Source organism: Cuculus canorus, chromosome 13 (genome assembly GCF_017976375.1).
Source record: "Cuculus canorus isolate bCucCan1 chromosome 13, bCucCan1.pri, whole genome shotgun sequence".
Taxonomy (NCBI): domain Eukaryota; kingdom Metazoa; phylum Chordata; class Aves; order Cuculiformes; family Cuculidae; genus Cuculus; species Cuculus canorus.
In genome coordinates, this window is record NC_071413.1 from 9,986,429 (window position 1) to 10,010,238 (window position 23,810).

At 41.6% G+C, this 23,810-nt stretch overlaps 1 protein-coding gene across 2 annotated transcripts in view; it reads right to left on the reverse strand.

The window, feature by feature from the left end:
* Positions 1-23,810, reverse strand: part of RANBP10 (RAN binding protein 10) — a 68,159-nt gene that overhangs the window by 42,241 nt on the left and 2,108 nt on the right. For both annotated transcript variants that reach the window (XM_054078980.1, XM_054078979.1), the window contains exon 3: positions 10,253-10,305. In XM_054078980.1, the coding sequence (XP_053934955.1) occupies positions 10,253-10,305 (53 nt within the window). The remainder of the gene's footprint in view (positions 1-10,252; positions 10,306-23,810) is intronic.

A 23,810-nucleotide genomic window follows, 5' to 3' on the forward strand; every position in this document is an offset into this window, starting at 1 on the left:
ATCGGGGCGTGGAAAAGTGCAGGACAGCCACAATCCTCGAGTGAGAATTATAACTTAATCACACTGATACCTGAGCCCTTAACAGCCAGTGGAAACACTTTCTTTGATTAATCTTCCAAGGCCAGGGTTACTGATTCATGGTTTTGTTCAGCCTGCATGATGTGGCTAAGCACTTTCCCAAATATTCCTGGGTGAAGCCTGGTTACCGAAAGCCCAGCTTTTGTTGTGCCTCCCCCTTTCAAACCTGCTCTGTCTGCCCAGCAGCTCTCTAATTAAAATGACCAAAAGAAAAAAGGAAACTAAGTAAAAACAATGCTTCCCTAAAAACCTCACCCACTGGCTGGCAGCAGTTTTTCTGGCTGCAGACAGGGAAATCAATGCAATCAATACAAGCAAACATGTGAAGTGGGTGTGAAGGGGAATAAGGCAGGAACTTTAATTTTATACAATCCTACTTTTCACATAAATAGCTATAACTAAAACATGAGATTAACTTTAACCTAAAATCAGAAGGTTATTCAATGCAATTCTGTGGTTCAGGAGATGGTTTTGTTACTCTCCACATGTGAACACAGCTGATAGAGAGTGTCAGGGTTGGCCATACTTGAGGAGTGTCACGTCTGACTTCATTTGAGGAGCTGATCATCACCACTTTGCTGTCACTCTGCAGCGAGTGTCATTCAGTGTACTTGAGATAGCAGGCCAACTCTTCCACGCCGGCCAACTCAGCCGGTATCAGCTCTTAGCAGAAGGCTCATGTTTTAAAACATGTCCCACCTAAACAAGTCATACCCAGCTATAGGCATGAAAACCTTATCAGTGGAAGCACACCTAAGAAGCAGAGCCCAGGAGGGCAGGGGGACAGAAGCTTTAACAGCCATGAGGGTAAAGATTAATTAAGCGGAGCTTGGCAGACCTCGACAGGTAGTGGATAGGTCAATATAAAACACTACTCGGGAAAATATGCAGAACCTTTGGGATTATTTTAAATAAAGATCACACAATTTTGAGAAAGAACAATGTTTTTAGAGGGTGTTTACTGAGCTGCAGAGAGTAGAAGCTGGAAGAGAAAATAAGATGAAGGTTAAGTAATGCTAGAGGAATTCAGAGATTGTGATTCTTCAACATCGATGCAACAGGGCACACATAGTGCATTTCAAATTTGTTCAGGCACCACATACACATAGGATGGGTAGTGAAGACTAAAATAGAAACAATATAAATGAACCAGAGATGCCCAGAATAAACGGGAAATTAGTATTTCTCAGCTTACTTTCCTATGATGAAATTCTACATACACTGAACACATTAAATTGATTCCATATGGGAAAAATTCTTGCACTAAAAATACTTTAGTTCAAAGGAAATCCTTTTGGTTTACATTACGAAGCCCAAATTTCTTATCCATTTATTTACCATGACCTTCACTTGGACCTAAACTTTTAAAAAAATAACAAATAAGAGTTATTTTGAAAATAGCACAAGGTGCAGCACAGTAAGGGCAGATCTGGAGAAGAAACAATCAGTTTCACATTGTTTCACATTGTTCAGGACATTATTTCTCCTGAAGGAGATTTTTCTTTCAAATTTTTTTTTTTCCCCTCCCCAAATGGAGATGGGTACCTTCTATTACTTGGCCTTGTTCTGTGGAATGAGTAGTTATTAGCAGTTGGAGTGCATTAGCTGTAATCCTGGAGCATATCTTTCAGTTTAGCTGAGAAGAAACAAGGGTAGCACAACAGAAGATGTAAATAAAAACAGCAAGTGGTGAATAACAGGAGATCCACTTGAGAAATACACTCCACTTCCAAAAATGAGTTACACAGACAAATCCAAAAAGCTCTGAATTACAAAGGCCAGACATCTCAAATTCATTATAACGTTCATCTTTTCCTTAGTAGCTTTTGTTCATTGTTATTATCCACCACTGTTCTAAGCTCTGCAATAATCTTCCTCCATCCAGGTGATGCTCTGGAGTGGGGAGGAATCCCTCTGAAAATCCATTCTGCACAAACAGATCACTGACTCAGAAGCTGAACCAACACACTGACCCACATTGCTCTTATTTCTTCCATTACATAGCACCAAAATCTGCAATTTCTAAACATACCAATAACCTCTTAGGATGCTGAAGACTGATATAAATTACTTTTTCAGGTCACAACCTAGTTAAGTTGGCAGCAACAAGCCTACCCAAATGAAGTTTTTGGAGCAACTCTCAGGCTGCTTTGTCCCCTCAGCTTCTACTGAACCTCAGATATCTGGCATCACTAACCACTCCCAAGTAACCTGCATTTAAGCAACATGACGCTTCCCTAGATGTTCCACTGCATCTTGCTCAGAACACACCTGGGGAGTTTGGTCAGCCTGGGGAGGCAGAGGCAGCAGTGCTGGGATTGCTGCCCTCCTCCTGTAGCCACCACAGGGCAGAGGCGCTCCCAGCTTGGATCTCCCACGTCTCTCTGTATTTTGGAGTTATTAACAGCAACCCCCTTGATTTGTTGAGAAGAAACTTCTGTTGGCCTCTGCCTCAGACCACTGAATTCTTCCACAATACATAGTCTTTGCAAGAAGTCATTGTCCTTTAATTTTGGATACTTATTCACTACCACCCACACAATTTCTGCAGATCCTCTCGCACCACGGTACTCTGGGGCATTAACAATCATGGCATGCACATCACAGCCTCTTTAGCACACCACCAGCAACAAACCAGACACAGCCAGAAGGCATTTGGCCAAAAAACTTCCCAAGATATGATTCTCCTCCACCACCCACGCTTGAGTTTTCCTCATGCTACCCTTCCATAGCCTGGGCATTGCCACTACTCGTACACAGTCCTTCTAATAACAGCTAATTGTCCTTCAGAGCTCAGCAGCTTCACAAACTGTCAGTCCCTTGATCATTTGGACTATAAGGTATCAGAGAAGTAACAGCAGAACAAGCATATGCAATCACATGCATTGGTTTTCAGTGCTTTAGTATGTGACTCAATGAAACAAAGCTTAGTGCAAAACCAAAAAAATCTAATCAAGTTCAAATATCATCTCACTAATAACCAAAATAAAAAGTATCCAGCTGTCATCTTCCAATATCTGAAGAAAGGCACAGACAGAAAAATTAGAGAGATGCAGCCAGTCAAGCCAGTTTCAGCCCAGTACACCCCAGCAACAGGCTCCTCCATAAAAAGCAGTCTCCATGATCAACTGGATAGCTCTTAATTGCAGGGAACATTCTGTCTTTAATTAAGGTTTTCCACACATATCTTTGGTGAGAGTAATATTTGTTTCTATCAAAAATAATCTCAGACCACTGTTCCCCACGCCTTTCTGTAGAATGAAGTTTCACAGAGTTGTTTCAACCTGTACTACCTGTGTGATCAACCGGGCCACGGAACAGCTCCAAGTTTGTAACAAGCCCAAAGTCAAACAGTCCCCCCCAACTATTATTATTAACCCAATTACATGACCCAGTTCACATGCAGCCCCACAAACTGGTTTGCTAGGATAAATGAGAAGGTACCAGCAACATAAGCAAGTCCATGGAATGGAACCAGCACAGCCAGCTGCAGGGCTGCATGTGTAACCAGTTCCTGGAGGTGTTTCCATAAGTAGTTTTGGGGGAATGCACAGCTATTTATTATTTAAAAAAAACCCCAAACACAATATCATCCCTACCTCTTCTTTTACCTGACATACAAAAATTAATCAACGTGTTCTATAATTTATGCAGGTACTAAATAAGTGATGTCATTATGAAATTTCTTATGGGTTCTGCTGTTACCTATACAGAAATCACACATCAAAATGGAGGTTTGGACACTGTTCAGTCTGGTCACACTTACAGCACATATAAAATAAGATGCCTGACAAGTCAAATCTCCTCCTGGGTGGCAAGGGAAGGGTTTAAACATGGAGTGGCAAGCAGAATTGGGTTATACAACAAGCCTTCATTAAAAAACTTGAGCAGGATATGCTATACACTGTATTGCCATTACCAGTCTAGCACAAGTAACAGTAACAGCTCCAAACTGCCATAAAAAGTATTAAACGTTGAACCAAGCATACATTTTGGTACCATTTTGATTAAATTACTCAAGTGACCATTTTTATCCTAAAATTCTATCAAATAGCAGTCGGGTTTCTATCGTACTTAGTCCTGAAGACTAACAGTGCAAGCAGAAAATATAAAGAAAACAGGCAAGAAAGAGAGGACTATAAGCAATGATCAGGCAAAAATAAGTACTCTGAGCCCTGCGAAGAAATCACAAGGCTTCTTTCAGCCATTCTTGAAAAACATGAGTGGTTTAACTAGAAACCGCAGTGGTCTCAAGTTCTCCATGAAGAGACATAGCAACGCTAAGAAAAAGGGTCGAGGGGGAGGTGAACTGAAAGCCTCCATGCTTCTTTATAGCATTAAGCCTTCCTTATGGGTAACAACAGAGGGGAGGAACAGAATTCAGGTTTCTCTACAGTGCTCCAATGTTCCCTACGCATTCCAGAGGCACCAACCACAAGTACCTTTGCTTCACCCTGATGTGTGCTGAGCACAAAAGACAGCTTGACCCTGCGTGCTTGCTCAGCCTTGACACATGGAATCTAGACTGCGGGCAGCTGGGGCTGCCACTGCTTTCTCCTCTCTTTTTCCACCTATTTGCCTTCATAATGCATCAACAAGTTGCACTAAGGGTAAACTACATAATTAAAGTTACATCTAAACTGAAAGCAGAATTTATTTGCTTTCTTCAACACAGCAAATAGAGCAGAAGAAAAGTTACATCTGAGGTGTATTTATTAAAAAAAGAAGGAAGTGCGAGTACCATTGTATAAGACTAAGCTTAAGAGAAATAGTTAAACTTAATAGAAATTACTTCTAAAGACAGAACAATCAAAATGCTGATTTAGCCAGGAGGATTTGGAAGCAGACTAAATCACTATTTGTTTGCCACATACTGTGCATATATTTAATCCGTACTGCATGGCTTTTGCTAGTTGCTCTAGAAGCCAAGAGGGAAGGCCTTTCTTTTCCCAATTAACCACCCGTTTTTACCCTTTCCTCCCCTATCTGCTTAAGCCTTAGAGATCGTGAAAGCTTGGCAAGGATTTTTCTTGGCCTTGTTTGCTGCGTGGGATAAGAGCCGCTTTCTGGACTTGCTCTGAATTTTAATGTTTTCTTTTACTATAGGGAGTAAGACACTGGTGCTTGTGATGCATCCAGCAGAGACAGTTCAGAACAACTTAACAAGAGTCATCACAAATCAAGAAAAAGTGACAAATAGGGACAGAGCGAAGAGTCAAAGATGTTTGGTCCACAAAGAAAAAACCACAAAGCAGTGGCAGAGGTCTTCATGTGTGCAGCTACAAAGAGGAAAGAAATTAATTATTCTCCACCTCCACCCGATCCAACAGTAACGGACTCAGACAGCATGGAATATTCAGCTTAGTCATCAGAAAAAGTCTCCAACACAAGGCCAGTGTTGGAAGAAGTTGCCAGAAAGTAATGAAAGACTGGTTTAGGCACATACATCAGGCAGGACTGATGCATAATTGAATTAGGTTCAGATCAAATGATTTTGGGCGGGGTCTCATCTTCCATAATCATAATCCTTCCATAAAGGACTAAGTCCTTTAGCACAGGTCCTTAATTTGTCATTGAAGTCACAGAAAGTGACAATTCAAAGCATAAGCTGACCCTTGGAAACCAAGTTCTTTAAGCACATTTGAAGCAGAAAGATTCCCTGCCAATCACACAGACAGGAATCAAGGGGGGACCATGAATCAGGGGGGAAACCATGGATGGGACTGGCTAGAAGGAGCATGGGGTGGTCTCTAGCCAAAATTCCCGCTCCTGGGAGGGTTAACTTAAGAGTTACCTAGGGCATTGTCTGATTAAGGTTTGAAAAATCTGAGGATAGAGCTTCTCTAGTAACACATCCCCAATTCTGACAGGAAAAATATCTTTTCCATGAGAATGGAAAGCCTATAAAACATTCTTGAATTTAAAAGTCTGTTCTTTTAACATAGAATTTGAGGCAGGCAGGCAGGGAACAAGCATAGCAGCATCCTTTCATTTGAAGAGTAAGGTGAAAAAATAATTAAAGCTTCAAAAAATGAAACAATGGTGAGTGAAAGCTAGCGCTCCTTTTAACATGTGCAGTGCTGTACAGCAGAGCAGGTCACTTATTAACCAGAGGGTGTTTAAAGTCTCTGAAGGTGATTGGTCAGATCCTATCTAGGCTGTTTCAGAACAGAAGCAAGGTATGCCTAAGGGTATGATTTCACAACATTTTGGGCTGAATTAAGACCTTGCTGCTACCGCAGAGAATCATCCTTTCTATCCTTTCTACCTGGCTGTGTGTTCCTGCTCGGTTACCCTCCAAGAGCTAGAACAAATGAAACATTATCTCTCAACAGCAAGAAGGACTTAAACCAATGCAGAACACCTCATGCAGGGGAAAATCATCTCCAGCGTGCACATCTCCTCCATATTAAAGACAGGAACACCTATCTTCTCCTGTTTATGAAGGTTAGGTGAAACCTGTACCAAACAAGCAATGCGTTTTCAGCTGGGCTCAGAAAAACTTACTGGATTGAGTGATTAATAATATTAACAATAATAGCAACAACAACAGACATTTCAGTTAATAATAACAACAACAACAACAACAGACATTTCAGATGTTACATTCAGGATGCAAAGGTAAGATATTTGCTCCATGAATTTGGAAAGAACCAGCTTGCCACCAACCCAACACAGCAGAACAGCAGGTAACTTCCTGCCAGGTCTGAAAGCTGGCCTGGCCAATGTGACAAGTGCCAAAGCCAGAGGCTTGGATGAGGGGAGAAGAGGGACCGTGCAGTTGTAGCTGGAGGAGGAAAGATCAAGTTTCTCTCCTTTGATGACAGTGAGTTAGATCAGTTCAGCTGTAATGTGTAATTTCATCCTCAGATAAGAAAATGCTGAGCACACATGAAAAAAATTTGTAACTGGGTGAAAAAGTGAGCAGACATTTCAACAAAAGCCACTGGGGTAAAGCAGGACAAACATTAGTAATGTTCTAAATGCCTTTTTAAGAATTAAAAAAAAAAAATAATAAAACCATCACAACCTGTCAAGGTCATAAAAGCTGGCACTTCATTAAAAATCCCACAATAACGCAGACCTGCTGGTCGAATTTCAAAGCACAGCTCACAGAAACCTGGAGTCGAACTGGGACAGGGCACTCTCCTTCTAAAAGCAGTCTCTGTTTGCAGCACAGAGGGGCAGTTTAAAGAAACACTCAGGTTGCTCCAGCCACACTTCCAGCCTTCAGACAAAGCACAGCACTACCCCCACCAGCACCGAGCTGGGCTGGAGCCAAAAGAAGTTTGGCACAAAGCACAAACGCCCTGACTTGGAACTGGATAAGGCCAAAGTGTTTGTTGTCGCTGAGGAAAAAGGAGTCGGAGACAGAACCCAGCAGCAAGATTGTTCTTTGAATTAGGGCTGACAGGGTGCCAAGGACCCCCACTGGAAGTGGAAACAAGAAAGCGACCAATTTTGGCTCCTACATCAGCGTCTGGGCTCCCAAACCACTACTTGTAGTGGGTCACATACTGCCCTGCCAGCACACCAAGCACAAACTGATCTATTAGAGCAGAAGTGACTTAGAAAGGGTCTAAGGAGGCAAACGTGGCAGGGTTTCAGGTCACAAAAAGTTAAAGTTACACTTTGACATGAAGCCAAGCCAAGGCTTCAAAGCTGTCACTTCTTTATGAGCCCTCGCTTACTCTGTGCTGGGAAGGACCTGGGAATGGTTAAGCTCAATACATGTATGTTTCTCACCTTGGTTACTTGAACAATATACTATAAGAAATAAATCAGATCTATCTGCAAAAGCCAGGAAGATAATTATTGAGCTGTAATACAGAGTCATGCAGTTAATTTTACAGAGACCTAACTATGCCCATAGAATCACTCTTGGCAGCATAATCCACAAAATTCAATCAAACAAACAACAGGTTCATAAGATTAAATTAGTGCATATTTAGCAACAAATTGTACAATCTGTAGTCTCAGGTTCACTTTATGTTTTACTTCCCTCAGAGAAAGGCATTCCACATTTGCCACATTCACTCTAGAAATAATAGTAGTATACAGGTATTTGATTCAAACTGCCCACAAAACACTGCCCATGTATTTGTATCCGAAAACCAAGGCTTCTGTACCTATTGACACACCAGATCATCTTGATCTAGGCCTTCCTTTCCTTCCTGCAACCAAGTATCACTTGAGAAAGCTGGAAATGCCCTGCATCTCTCCATCCCTGGTCTATGTCTGAGCAGATAAAGACCTGTGACCTTAATTCTTTATCCAATGTGTACATGCTGCAGTTGTCATAACAGTTATTAACAAATACAGAATCATTGAATGATTTAGGTTGGAAAAGATCTTTACGATCATCCAGTCCAACTGTTAAGTTCACAGTAATTGTTACACTTTGCAGGAAGATGCAAATTCTTTAACCACTCTCCCATAAACAGTTACCACAGAAATGTAGAATAACTAAGAAAGGGACCTCCAAAAGTCACCTGCCCCAAGGTCTGCTCAAAGGAGTTCTAATTAGATCAGGTTGGCCAAGGTTGTCCTACTGAGTCCTAACTATCTCCAAAATAAGAGGTTCCACAAGCTCTCTGCGCAGATCTGAAACTACCAGAGTAAAACAAATGCAAGGAAGGTTGTGCCCAAGTCAGACCAACAGGTCACCTCTGTCAGTGGCCAAAGAATGACTCTCAAGGTCAATCAAACATGATCAAAGTGGTACCCGGAAAAGGAGATTCTGCCTACAACTGTTAAGCATGGTTGCGATTTATGAATGGCCTACACTCAGCACTGACATTTGCCATTAAAACAACACTGCTTATTGTTTCACTGGTGAAATTTTAATTGAGCTAATAAACTAACACACTTAGCCTACAATTCCAAGTTTCTTCTTTATCCATGCAAAAGGTCCCAAATGCTCCTCAGGCATTCTCCGAGATCTCCATACTTCTCATCAGTAACAAGAGACAAAGCAGCTGTTTCATTGCAAAATTCAGCAGCAGAATTAAAAGCACGGGCACCAGAAAGCTAGATGTTCCCTGAAACCATCCAATGATCCTAGCTGTCAGTCTCCTTTTCAGCCCCTTGCTGAGATTCCATCTGCAGTCTCAGTAGAATTTCAGAAACATTGCTATAGAAATACACATCTCAAATCTGTAACAGAACTACAGAATCACATATTTTGCTAAAATCGTCAGGAATTTTGCTCCAACGCTGCAACACTTTCAACTGGAGGTTAAGGAAAAAATGAGTGCATTCAATTCTAATTATACAAGTTATCAGTGATGAAGAAAGCAAAATCCTCACAAGGGCCTCAGTGCAATCCCTGTGGAAGCTCCTCCTTTTGTTAGGACATTCACAAACTGTTATCCTTTGGAGCTACCAAGATGCGTAATAAGGGTTGAACAAACAGCTTTAAAATTCTACCAGAAGCAAACCAGTCTGAAGACAAGAAACCCCACCAGTGGGAACCAGTTATAATTCATTGCAGCACTTGAACATCCACTTCTACTTCCAGTTTAAAACTCAGCTGAAAGAGTTGCTGCTACAGAAGTCACCAGGTTGATCCAAATCTAGACATTAGTAATATCCAATGTATTAATAAAAAATATAAAAAGATTGTTCATTATTTATTTCTTTAAACATGCTACTTAACCACCTTAGAGGCTAAGCTAAACCCAAACATTTCAAACAAAGCCACAACATCAACTGGACATATCATCCTATCATGTTTTTCTATTTTTTCAGTGAGAAGAGGAAAAAAAATATAGGAGCGACAACATGATATGTCAATTTTCCTGTCATCTGTAGTGTCTTTTGTGTAAGTTTGTCACATGGGATACAGAGATTAAAATGTCAAGTTATTCGCTACTTATTTTTCAGACACGAAGAAGCGCTTGGATGTCTGAAAGCTCATCATCTTACCCATTACTCATTAGTTTAATATTAATTTCCATTATTTGCCAAAATTATCATGGCTACATTAACAATACTAGTAACTCAGTCTAAGATAACACTCAGTAGTCTGAAACTCCCAGATGTAAGACATAGTCATGACATTTTATTAATAGAAACACACATTTGCCAATTTATATGTACAAATTAACATCTTTATTTCAAATTAACATTGAACACAAACTGTGAGCCAAACCAAATCTTAACAGCAACTTACCAGGAAGCCTGTTCATGTTGACCCCTTGAGCAGAAAGTCCTATTCCCATGTACCTTCAAAAAAAAACCCAAACAAAATACCAGTCAAGCACAGAATGGCCAATCCACAAGATTTCTTGCAGCAGAAATACAGGGGGGAGGGAAAAAAACAGCACAATTCATGAATCATTTAAGGTAAGAATGTTGAAATCATTCAAGGCTTTCCTTTACTTTTTTAGTCTTCTCTTGAATCCTAGATAAAATGTCTTTCTGCTTTAATGACTGACAGCTTTCCAACTACAGCTACTAGTTAGCTCTTAATTGGTAGGAAAAAGACTGGAAAATAATCAATAATTAAATTCTAGGTTTGCTTCTTCCTCCTCTCCTCCCTTTCCCTCCCTTAAGAGATGAGAAAATATTTATGCTGGTGATTAAAAAGAGTGAAAAAATACCTATGGGTAGAGATAGTGTATGAGAACAAATGTCCATCTAGGCTCATATACTGTCTCTAGGAATAGCTAATAGTAGATGCACAGGACACAATAAACAGCTGCACTTGCCAAGAACATTATTCCATTGTCCAACATATAATTTATACAATTTCCTAAGCAAAAGGTGGTGTTTCTGTATTTCACACCCAAACAGATTTTCCTCCGTTAATCTGATTGCTGTCTGAATCTTTGCAAGCAATTTGAAAAGGTGACATCTTGTAGCTCCACCATTCAATTACTGTTCAAGCCAGGTTTACTTGGTACTTGTATTTTCAGAATTGGAAGAGAAGAATAGCATTTCCCTGTTAACTTTCTCAAGGATTTTAAAGTCCTCATTCACACATATTCCCCAATGGTTTCTTCCCAAGGTTGACTACTCCCAGTCTATTCTGTCATTCCTCGTATGGAAGCTAATCTCTACCTCTTAGTACTCTTGCTCCACTTCCAATTCTGCATCTCTTTGAGAAGCAGGGAGAAACCAGAACCACAAGCATCATTTGCAACACAAACACATGGTGATTATTACAGACAACAGTGTAATGATGTCCTCCTCCTCCTGGTCTCTATTATTCCATTTATTTTTTTGACTACAGATGAGAACTGAGCTGTTTTTTTCCATGGAACCAGGACACAAAGAACTTGTCCCTGCACTGTAAAAGACAGCTCAGAGATCATTTTTGTGTCCAGTTTGGACTGTTTATTCTCCCCCCCCATGTAAGGGTTTCCAAAATCTCGAGGATATACATTATTATGTGTTTTTATAGAAAGAAAGTACTACAAATCCAGAAATTCTAAATTTAAGATTAAACTTTAACCTAGACACACAACACCATTGAAATGTGTCACTAAAAAAAACAAAACCAAACCAACAAGCACCCAACATGACCACAAGAAGCTTTCCTGTTTCACAAAACTGTGCTCTTCAATTTGTGCTCCCATTTAAAGCTTAAGGCAAACTTTAAAAATAAGACCATAATGACTGTAGAACTGTACACATAATTTGCAGACCAACTAAGACAGAATAAGACTCTCACTATGTTGGATTTCAGCTCTGTAGCCTACAGCTTATAGCCAGAACTTAAAATCCTCACATACTCGAATAGTGGTTATTGTTTTAGAGGTCCTAGCTACTTTGCCTTTTCCATCTGCTATCAATTAAGATATCAGAAGTGACGGGAGAAATGAGCTTTGACACCTACAAAGCCTCAGACTAAAAATCACTCTATTCTCTTCAAAACTGAGAGAAAAAAAGAATTCATCTTCAACTTCACCTCCACCAAAAGCACCAGCTGCTTTCTGAACTTCTTGGTGCAGGACAGCTTCTCACTTCTGCTATTCCAAATGCTCCAAATCAGTTTTGTGCATACAATAAATTCAAAATAAATTAAGCAGTATTTGTGGGCATCAAGCACAACCCTCTGCTTTTTTTTTTAATTAGTAAGTTATAACATTCAGTAACTTCCAACATAAATCTCTACTGAGTCTGCCTGCCTTCATCATCTTTAGTTTGGGAGGTTGCAGATGTAGAGAGACTCCATACGAGATATCCATTAACTGGAATCCCTTTTTGAGAAATTCAAAGAGCCTCTACGAAGAAGCTGCACAGAAACGTTAGCATCTGCTTTTAAATGGGAAAAAAATAATTTTTTTTATTGGTAATAATTAATTTAAATCCATTATTCATCACACATAAGATACAGACCTTAACTAAAGCCAGGCCAAAGTGACCTCCTAAAACCATCTTCTCAGCAATGAACACTGAATACTTGGAACTGCCCCACACACTCAATCAGGAGCTCCAAAAACGCTGCATCAGTAGATCAATTCCAAATAGAGCAGACAGACAAAAATAAACGCAGACACATGCTAGTGATTCAGTCAGAAGAACGGCCTTGTTTCCACTTACCAGCAGCCTCAGCAGTTACCATAGCACCAAATTTTCCAGACTTCTACTGCACCTCAGCCCTGCCCAGGCAATACTGGTTGCTTTTTAAAATTTGAATAGGCTGAATCAGCCACACTTACCACCAGCCACATCATCTCTGGCTCTTTTATCCATGCACTGGCTCTCCTTAGCTCCTGCAGATGAATGAAGGACCTTGGTAGCAAACCCACATGCCAAAAAATGCTGGATCCACACACACCTCTGCATAGCACAGAAACAGCAAGACTGCCAATATGTTTCCCTCTAGGTCTTACAGCACTGTGACCATAGTAGGATCAAGATCAAAGAGACAAAGCTTTTTCAGTTCCCTCCCCTCGATCCCCAGTACTTCAGTAGTAAACACCAGCATGAACACCACTCCAGTGCAGGGAGAGTTTAACTAGGACAGCATTCCCTTATGGCTCCTAAGAGAACTGCTGTGGTACCTTGTACAGTGCGGATATCTTCAACAGTTATTTAATTTTTATTTAAAATTTTTAATTTTTTTTTAAATTTATATTTTTTTTTCTTCCTTCCACCAATAAAAGCCATTCAGAAAGAACAAAATATCTCAGCTGCACTGACTCAGCCAGGAAGCATTATAAACTGTAGCTGGGCAGAAATTAAGAAGCTACAAGAAACCTTATTTCACACCAGTGACAGTATTTGACTAACCTACACTCAGACAAACAGATCTCGTAAAGAGGCTGGTTTAAGTTTTACACAGTCATACAAGTAGAGGAGTGATGGCTGCGTTTGGTTTATCCCCAAGAGGGGAACCCACCCATGTGACGAGCAATTCTCAAAGTCGAAAGATATTTCTTCAGAACAAACATGATACCCCGAGAGCCTGCCAAAAAGTCAACATGAGACAAGTTTTTTGGCTAGCCTAAAGCTACTCTGTGCAAGCAACCCACAAAACTCCTCACGGACTCAGAAGTAAAACTGAAGAATAGACCTGCCCTTTCACAGGAAGTAGCTAATGCTGAAGTTCCAGCACTTGCATCTATTTGGCTTTTCAAGTGCAGGAATAAAGAACTCCTTGGGCAGAACAGAGGGGAACAGAGCAACAGAACTCATACCCATACTTTATATTCTTCAGTTTTAAGAATCCCAGAAACAAAGAACACCTCCTTTGAATGCCTGGAAAGCACCCAGCACCTAGGAGGCATTGCTGTACACAAAATAAATAAAGGTGGGGCAGAAGAAGGGAAAAAGCCATTAATCCATGGTCCTAACTGGATGAGGGCTTTATACTGTAAGAAAAGGAGGCATTTCTTTTCCCCAAAAGCTACAAGACTTTCTCCAAGAAACTTAAACAGAGTACTCATTTCAAATGGCAGTTCTGACAATAAGCAGAACAGATTTATTAAGGCTCTGCCATGAAAAGAAAGACATTGCAGTTCCCGTTTATTGATTTCTTAACCTGTTGAAAGTTACCAAGCCAGGATGGTGAAAAAGCCCATGCTATCCCTCTTCCAAGTGCCTGTGAAGTTTACCTAGAGGCAGAGAAAATTCATCCGAGCTGAAAGCTGGGAAAACCAAGATGGAAAAACACATCAGTTTGGTATTGGTTGGATATTCTAAGGGCCACAAGCCTAGAACTCCTCTTTACTGTGCCAGTAACACCTTGAGATGGGTAGTCTCTCCTTGGAGCACACTCCGCTTCATACTCCAAGGTACACCAAGGTCTACCCTTAAAGAGTTAAAATAGAGGCATTAAATAGTTTGTTTTGTAGGCCATGATTTCCAGTAAAGCAGTCGTTCCCTGCTCAGTGAACTAACATGCGGTAGAAATTCCTGGGATTGACATTTTATTACGTGGCTCAGCCAAGACCGAGCAACACAGTTGAGCCACAAGTTAAACAAGGGATGTTCTCTCTTCCAGAGGCGAGTCTGTGACCCAAAGGCTTCCTGCATCCTGCAGTTTTTTCTAATAACCACACCTGTCTGGTAGGAATCCCGTCCTCCCAGCTATCATGCACCCCACGCTGTCAACACACATAGTTAAGTCTAAAATAATCAAGCTAAATTACTAAGGTAGAGACTACTAACGCACCCCGTCACACTTGTGGCATTTCAGAGACTTCCAGAGCCTCTAGTGCAAAGCTCTGAACTATCATTCTTGTGGTCTGAGGTGGGCCTTGACTTCATGCCAGCTTTAAAGAGTGGAGAGAAGTGATAACCCATATCAATTTACCACCTGAAGCCACATTGTCACAATTATGGTGGGGGAAGGGACATGTTATTTTAAAGTGGTGAAAAGACAAGTTACATTAAAGTTTACAAGTTTAAAAATAATTACCTTAAAAACACATAAAATAGTGGACTTCAACTGTCTCCGACTCCTCAGTCTAACAATAAATATTTTGGAACTACTTCATAATGGTCTATAACGAGACTCTAAGTGGATGGGGTTCTGGTTTTATTTGAGGATTTTGTGCTGCTCTGTAACAGCGCTTCAGAAATTGCACAGATGGGCTCCAGGAAGAACTCCAACTCCCCAGGCAGAGGTCAGTAAAGACAAATAATGCAAGGCTGAAAAGAAGTAGATAAAGGCAAGAAAATAAAATTCTTAAGAGCTCATTAGAAACATCTATGAGCATCCTGAGGCACGGAGTATTCCTCTGCACATCAGCCCTTAGAAAGGCAGAGAAGCTCTAAAAGCCAAAGAGCACAGAAGACAAATTAAGCAAGCAGAACAAAGTCAAGAGGCAGTAATCTGGTAACATAACGCATCTCCTCAGTCTGTTTATGAGAAAATACTGACAAAACTACAGAGAGAGAATAATAACAACTATCTTCACTAGACCATGGTATGAGATTCCCAGCTGCCTTCCAATTTCAGGATCACGTTCAACTGGTATCTGTCAGCTGTAGGAAGGTGAGATCTGTTCCTTTCCTGTGCTACCTTCAGAAAGGGAAGAGACTGATTAGCAATATACATAGGAATACTGAAAGAAAATACAGATCTTGTTGTATCTTGTAAACACATAATACAGGCCTCACCAGGCTAAAATCTCCATGAGGATCTGGCCAGAATAACTAGCTTTTCCATCTGCCACCACAAGTGCTATCACATCCAACAGCAGCCCAAACCCTGCAGTACCCAGTGGCTGAAACCAACTGTATCTGAGGCTAAGGCGTTCCACCAAGTCAGTTTTCCAAATTTAGATTTTTCACTCTTGGCAGCTGACTTGTCCTCCAAGTCAGCTGCAATTCAACAAAGTTCACATAAACCACATCAGTGGCAAACAGTGCATTTAGTTGGAACAGCACAGAGCATTGCTGATAATAATTCTCTGACTACTTATTCTGGTTACACCCAATTGAATAAGTAGAACTTCTGTTCAGAGTGTCCTGATGATTGACAAACCTTACTTCCAAATGCACTGTTCAGAGTTGCTGAAAATTTGTATTCAATATATTGGGGAAGTTAAGCAGGTTTCCATGACTGAATGGACTTAAGATTGTTTGACTGCCAGGCTAAGCAATGGGCCATTTTTCCTTGTTTGAACAAAGCCTGGGAAAGAGTAAAGAGATGCTAGAGGTATCACAAGTATTTAACAGAAAGGCACACAGAAGAGGACAAGTCATATAAAGACTACCAGTTCCACAGCGAAGATTAAGCTTGCATTTCAGTCCATCACAGCACTCAGCTTCCAACAGCAGCTCCAGTTCCCGTCTTCTCCACCAAAACACCGGGAGAACAATGTAAATGCAATAACCAAATCAGAAGAAAACACACTGATGCCAGGCAGCTAGTTCTCCTAAGAGGTACTCTGCCATCCTTATTGGCTGACAGGCTCTGGTTTAGGCTTCAGTCAGGAAAATGACAGTAACAATTCTGACACAAGCAGGATTTACCTGCTAACACAGGTATTCATGAAGTTGCAGACAAAAATAACTGCAATATGTACATAAGAACCATCTGGGTTTATGTGGAAACATTACAGAAGAAGTAGCACACAGGAAGTTTTGATATATGTATTTATGAAATAGGAATACTTTCTCTTTAAAATGGTAACAAATAGTCAGAGTTAGGGAGAGCTGGGAAAGCCACACACTCTGAGCTCAGACCCTTTCATCTCCACAACAAGGAACAGAGGTGAGAAGTGGAGAGCATCAATACAAAGGACATGTAAACAAGACGGAAGATTGTATCTCTGGGATTGAAACTGCAGTGAGGAAACACAAAGACTCAGTCTTATACTTCATTCCTAGAAAAACCGTTGAGAAAACAAACGTTACAGTGCAATCAATGTAAGGCAGTTAACACCATCCAGCTTCACTGGGCCAGCGACAGAGCTGAGGGAAGAGTCAAGCTTCACAGGAGATGATAAATTCTTTAGCAATCCATCATTCCAGGACTTCAAAAGTGAAAGAAGAAAGTTCTCCCTCTATAAAAGTTATGCAACGTGTACAATTTAATTATTAAACAGAGAACTGCTTAGATCTACAACCCTAAACCATGTAAACAATTAGTTCCCATTATTCGATTATTTGATTTATTGACTGCAAGCATATTTTGAAGAACTGCAGCACAATAACGTTTTCCACATATTCTAAAGATGTTCAGTGGATTTTGCTAGTTTGCTTTTGCCATATTACTACCTTTTCTAGAACAGATATTCAGAAATAGCAGGAGCAGGCAGAAGGAGAAAGAACAAAAAAAGTTGCCTGTAACTTTACTGCGCAAATTCTCACAACCCAAACTAGACAAAAGGGAAAAAAACCCCAGAAATATTAACAGACAGAAGTTATCACAGGCTGGAATCTAGGAGAGCTCAGACCTAGTGAAATGCACACATCACAAGTGAAAAGGTCACACGTCACCATCACTACTGCCATTTCATTTCCCAACTTCAGAAATTATTTTAATGAGTAATTGATATTCTAACATGACACTGACTGGGCCTCTGATACTGCTATATGCACTGAGCTGCACTTTCCACTTGATTGGTTTAAATAAAAGCTATTAAAAAACAGTTATCAACTGCAAACCAGATATTCCAATCTCACAACTTGCTTTGCATTAAAAAAGCTGCTCTCAGTAGTACTCCCTTTTGCAGGAGTGTCGCAGAACAACAACAAAATCACAACTGTCATCAAATGTCATCAATTGACATGAAACCTCCACAAAAAATTAGTGCCTCTACACCGCTGAGCACTGGAGCTCAGGCAGTAGCTGAGCCAGCAAGACTGGCTTGGGCAAGGCTGTTTGCAAATGGGAACAAGGTGCGAACTGTTTACTGAATCTACTTGGTGGAATTTATTTATGTCTTGGTTTGTTTAAACGAATGTCTGCGGAACAGCATAAATTCAAGTAAGCAGACATACCTGCAAACAGAAGAACAACCCCCTCTCTGTGCTGGTTTGGGATTCTTGGAAGCCAGGATGGAAAAAATAAAAAGGAGGAGGAAATCAATTATTTACAGGCTTATCAGATACAAACAAGGGATCACACCGCACGTGCGAACACCAGAAATGCTCAGTTGCCCCAGAATCTTCCTTAGCCTTCCCTACAGCCACATCCAGACATGCATGATGTTTTAAGGTGTCTGCAGTGTACCCAGCCAACAGATGGACACAGCCAACTGTACCATTAAACGCCACCAATGTCAGAGCGCCTCGTGGACAGGCCTCCCATCAGCATCTGGAACCCATTAGAACACAGGAGTGAGAGGTTTTTCAAAGTGCAATCACACTTACCATATGCTGAGGAGAAATGGAAAGTTGGCAAGGAGGAACATAAGCAAGGAAGGGAGGATCACTTGTTACTAATGTAAAGACTGCTGAATAACCAATGCATCTGACCTTTGTTTTCTTTTTGGGTCAGAGAGAAACTAAGCTATTTTTAAGTCTGGGATATGGTACACTACAGAAAGCTAAAGGAAGATTTTAAATAAACTCTGGCATGGACTAGGCTAGATTAGCTCTTTGGCTGCAGTTCTCAAAGTAGTCTTTCCTTTCTCTCTCAGAAAAATGCCTGCAACCTTAACTAGCGCTAACCAAGATCTCTGTACAACAGGCTCCACAACTCAAAGCAACAGTGAAACAGTTCCAGCTGGTGCTGTAAGGAGGACACCAACATACTCTGTTGCTCACCTCTTCCCAACCTCACTCATCTGCCCTTCTAGGTCACCTCTTCCCTACTTCATGCACAGAAAGCACTGTATCGAGGGCTGATCCAGCAAACAGAGTTAACACGATCCAGCTTATTATGCAGTCACTACCACTGGCACAGATAAAATATTTTTAAAAAATCATGGCAAGCAAGGCTAGTCTGACTTTTCCAGCAGCCTCCCCGAGATGGCTCAAAGTCCTCATGAAAACGCCTGGCTTCTCTAGCACAGAGGGATCTGCCATTTGGCACCTCCTCTGCCTGCAGAGCACACTTGATCTGTTTGCAGAGAACAGGCAGAGCTGCCATAGACAGGCAGCGGGCTCTGCCACTGCCAGAGAGCTCAGACTGGCTGCAGAATGCCAAAGCCACTATGCAACACCAGACAGTGACCAGAGAAGGTGGCTGTTGACAGCCATGCTGACTGCTGCGGCAAAGGCAAGCCACAGGCTGCTGCACTGTCTGTCCCAGGAGCAGCTCAGAAATGGAAAAGAGGCTGTAGGACAGGCAACTTCTGCTAGGATCAGGAACCCCCACGCAATCAGGCTTGGCCTCCAGGATGTCCTCCCCAGCCGCTCTCGATCACAACCCACTGCATGGCTGAGGGAGGTAAAACAGGTCAGCATATTGAAAAGGCGGTCAGCAGCAAGCATTACCACCCATGAGTCAATCCACCTTGCCCCAGCATAAAGAGGACAACAAAGATGAACTGTCCTCCTGAGTCAGAGCTGCCTGTATTTGTGGGTCAACTGCCCTACCCTGATGAGTCTCATACTGTTCCTGTTTACCAAGCAGAGATCCCTTACTGGGGAAACAGAAGCTGTGAGATGTGCTGACAAACCAGCAGCAAACAGAAACATGTATTTGAGATATAGGATAAGAGTCCAGTGCCTCAAATAGAGCTAAGGCTGAACCGTTACAAACACCACCGGGATAAAAGTGTGAGTTATGTGTGGCAGCTCAGGAACATAAGTGTCACATACGTTTCTGCCAGTTTGCTCATCTGAGGAATGCTGGAAGCAAGCCACCCACAGAACCACAGGGAGGTGTGGACTGGAAGGCACCTCTGGACCTTCCTTCCTAATTCTCCTGCCCAAAGCATAAATAACACTGAAAGTTCTATCAGGCAGTCTGAGGCAAATTTGAAGATGAAGTCTGTCAGCTCCTTGGGGCATCCTGTGCTGGAGCTCAATTATTTTCAAGGAAAAGACTCTTTCTTACATGCAGCTGACATTTCCCTTGCTACAACTTGTGACCTGTTGCCTCTTGTCCTTTTGTTCCAATTGACAACACTCAGGAGACACGCACACAATGGCTCAGGAATTACGTACCCAGGCAGTCTTAAGCCAAAACTGTTCAACAACACTTTGAGCAGAACTAAATGAGGGTTGCTGCAATCTTACCCTTCCCTGTCTCAGCTCAGCCCATCCCTTTATTGACTCTCCTTCAACTCACGTCAGGGAGCAGAACCCTGAAAAGCAATCCTCAACTGGAAAAAAAAATAGGCAGCAATTTTTGACGTCAATAGATGAAATCATTGGCATTACTTTGATGTGGTCATATTTCAACCATTCATCTTGTTGAACTAGCTCACCATCAGACTGAGTAGCTGGTTGTCAGCATGAAGGAAGGCACAGAAAAATATCACAAATGGAATTACAGAATCCCACAAGCTCGACTCATATCACCTTAAAGTGTTGTGGAATCACTCCCTGTATGTTCAGCGCAGACAAGGAAGTAAGGAGGGCTGGAACTAGAGACTGTAAACTAAATTCACCTCTGCTCCCTGAGGATAAGAGCCACCTCCCCAAACAAAGAGTAGCACAAACAGATCAATCTCCTGACAGAACTGATTTATTGTGTGTTACCTGGCCTTCTTGCCAACACAATTCTTCAAGGGTAGCCTCCCCTCTCCCAGAAAAAACAAAGCCAACAATAATAAAAAATACCCCAGTAAATAAACATGACCTCTTATCAATAAAGACTAAAACCACCAGAATGAGAAACGATCACCATTTGGCTAAATTAATCTCAGTTATCTTTGTTTAATCCAAAGGACTGTGGTTATATCTCGGTGCAGGAGCAAGGGAAGATCAAAAGCTAAGAAAAGCTGATAAATCTTAGATGTTTCTGAAGCACACTGAATGGACTTTTTGCATGCTGTACTTGCTTTGAAATATCCACCAGAGCTGAGCTAGATTTTACCAATGCTGAGGCAGAAAAGTCTGGCAGCGGTAAAGGGAGCGTTTTCATAAATCATTTCATTTCCTTCTTTAACATAAGCACTTTTATGGAGCAGGTTCATTACAAGTAGCAGGGAAAGACAATGCAAAAGAAGAAGGTTTTTTGCAGCTACAGGTGCAGTGCCAGGGCAGTCTAGAGCAACTTGTGTCTGCTGCTGCAGTCCCTCCCTCTTCCCTTGAGCTGGAACCAAGGTTTGCAGAACTTAGCAGAAAAGTAATCTGCCTACAAAATGGGGGAGGTGAGGGTATGTGTTCTTACTGCTAGGATACAACATGGTGGGAGGAAACACAGGAGGGAACCACAGCACACTGGAATTAAATCACCTTAGCCCCAAGGAATTAACAGAAGAGAGAAGCTAAAAAGTGGCACTGATACCTCAGTTGTGTCTACAGCTCAGGTTTCTCTGCCACGATGACACCACCAATCCAGAACTGCCACTGTCTCGTGCCAATTCAAGAACTCTCTTACCACAGCATATCATTTACAGGCAACACCTCTTGTCAGGCTGCAAAAAGGCACCATGTGAGCTTCAGGACTCTCATATCTCCAGAAAAAGACACTGGGAGCTTCTATCCCACTTCCTATGTGCAACTTTAGCGTCTGTAGTTTATTACCATCTAACCAAAGCGTGCAGCGCTAGATTAACCATTTATCAGCACAGAAAGACAACAGCTTTGAGTTATTGAGCAAAAATCAACCAGAACTCCTCAAAGAACACTTCCTGAAATTGGTTCCACCAATGTATTTTTTGAGTAAGTCTTGGTTTGAAATCCAATCGCTCGCATTTTGTGAAAAGCTATCACAAAGCCCGGCAAAATAGACAAAGTGAACAACATCCCACGATCCTCACCTTCCATACAGCACCAATAAAACAACAAGCCACAGAGAAGAGACTTCACAGCTTAAGTACCCACTCTGGATATGAGCCCAGAGAGACTTCTCTTCCTCTCCCCTTGCTAAAGCGCTTCCATGGGAGTTCTTAGGGACATGCTTTACCACTTATGGCACTGGAAAGCTTCCTTTCATTCCCTCCAATCCCTTCTTTAGGCATTTGGACCTCAGTTCCTTTAAACTGAAACCACCATGTTGTAATAAGCACTGGAGAGCTTCCTTGTCTCTCCCGCAAGTTACCGTTACAACATCCTGAGCCTCCAGTGGGCAGACTTCAAGCTATGGAAGATGAGACACACCAGAGCACCCTCTGAAGTGACAGGCAGGCAGCAGCTACAATATAAATTCACAATTACAAATCCCACAGTGTGCAGGATAAAAACAGGAGCTCACTCTGCCAGCAAAAGAAAAACAAAGCAGAGGAATGGATGAGACATCAGACAAGCTCTCAAAGGCTCACTGCGGCAGTGACTTTGGGTCACAGCTATCAGCATCTCATGCTTGAGTTGCTATAATGTTAACACACACTGTTGCACATCTTTGGATACTTTGGATAGAAGGGTGATCTAGAATGCAGCAAGGACGAAGTGCTGGTCAGTGACCTTTCGTCACATGATTTCTTTGGAAAATTGTCTTGCAACTGTAAATTATTTTAATTTCAGTAGTTACATAAACCAGTGAAGTGCACGAATTCAAAACAGACAAGCAGTCAATCCTCAAGTCAGGGAACTGAAAGAATAAAGATGGCCTTTTCACTGCATTGGTAAAGCACTCAGCCCAGTATCCAACTCTGCACAGATCACCTAATAATCACCACAGGCCTAAACACAGCACAATCCAACATCTTTTGTAAGTCAGCTTGCAAACAGGCCATTTCTCAATTCAATGACAGCAAAATATTTTAACGGCAAGAAATTATAACTTCTACTTGGTTTCTAGAATCTGTCTTCTCCAAGACTCCCACACTGGCCAGAGTTCAAATGTTATTCTTGAAGGACTGGATTAACTGCACTCAATACCTTCTCCTGCCCTGCGTTCCCTTAAGGATGGTTGTATCTGTGATATTCATCCATTAGCAAGGGAAAAAAGCCAAACACATGCACATACAGCAGGCCAATACCCCCATAATGATTAAAAATTAACCTATGCTAGCAGTAGAAACACAGACCTTGTTAGAAATGCCCCTTTATTGCTTTCCCACATTCCCCAATATGCTGAATACGGCTTTAAAGGAACTCCACAGACATCCTGCTTCAGTTACGCTTGGGATTATAATAGTTCCCAATCCAGTGGCTGCAAAACAGAACGAGATCCAAATCCCACTGCCAGTTCAGCTCACCGAGGTGCCATCTGGTAAGGGGTGGCTGCTTCTAATGCTATGGACAGGATCTGCTGCTTTTGCAGCTCTTCCACTTGCTGCTGCTCAAAGCACAACAGACTAGTAGGGCAAACACAGTCTCCAGGGCAGCCTGCAGTATTAAATACTACCACAAAAATCAAAATTTGGTCAGGAACACCCTCACATTCAGCTTTGTGGTTCCAGAAGTCTCCCAGGCTTCCACAATTATCTGCCATGACATTACATGGTGCAATCTATCCTGGGATAATGACCAGAGATGAGAGAAGCAGCGCAGATTCCAGCAGACATTCACAATCACTTCATTTACTTCTCTTTGAACATAATTTTCCTTGATCACACAAGGGGTTTCTAAAAAACAGTCTCAGAAGTTCTCCTTCCAGTGCTTAAGTACTATTATGCTTTCTCTTCTCTTCTCTTCTCTGTGCAAACATCTAACAGTCCAAAATTAAGTTCAAGGTTCCTCCCTTCTATTTCACTCCACTTCCAAGGTTTCATAATTCCAGAAATCTGACTGATCAGAGGAAAAACTATTTTGATTCCAGTTGC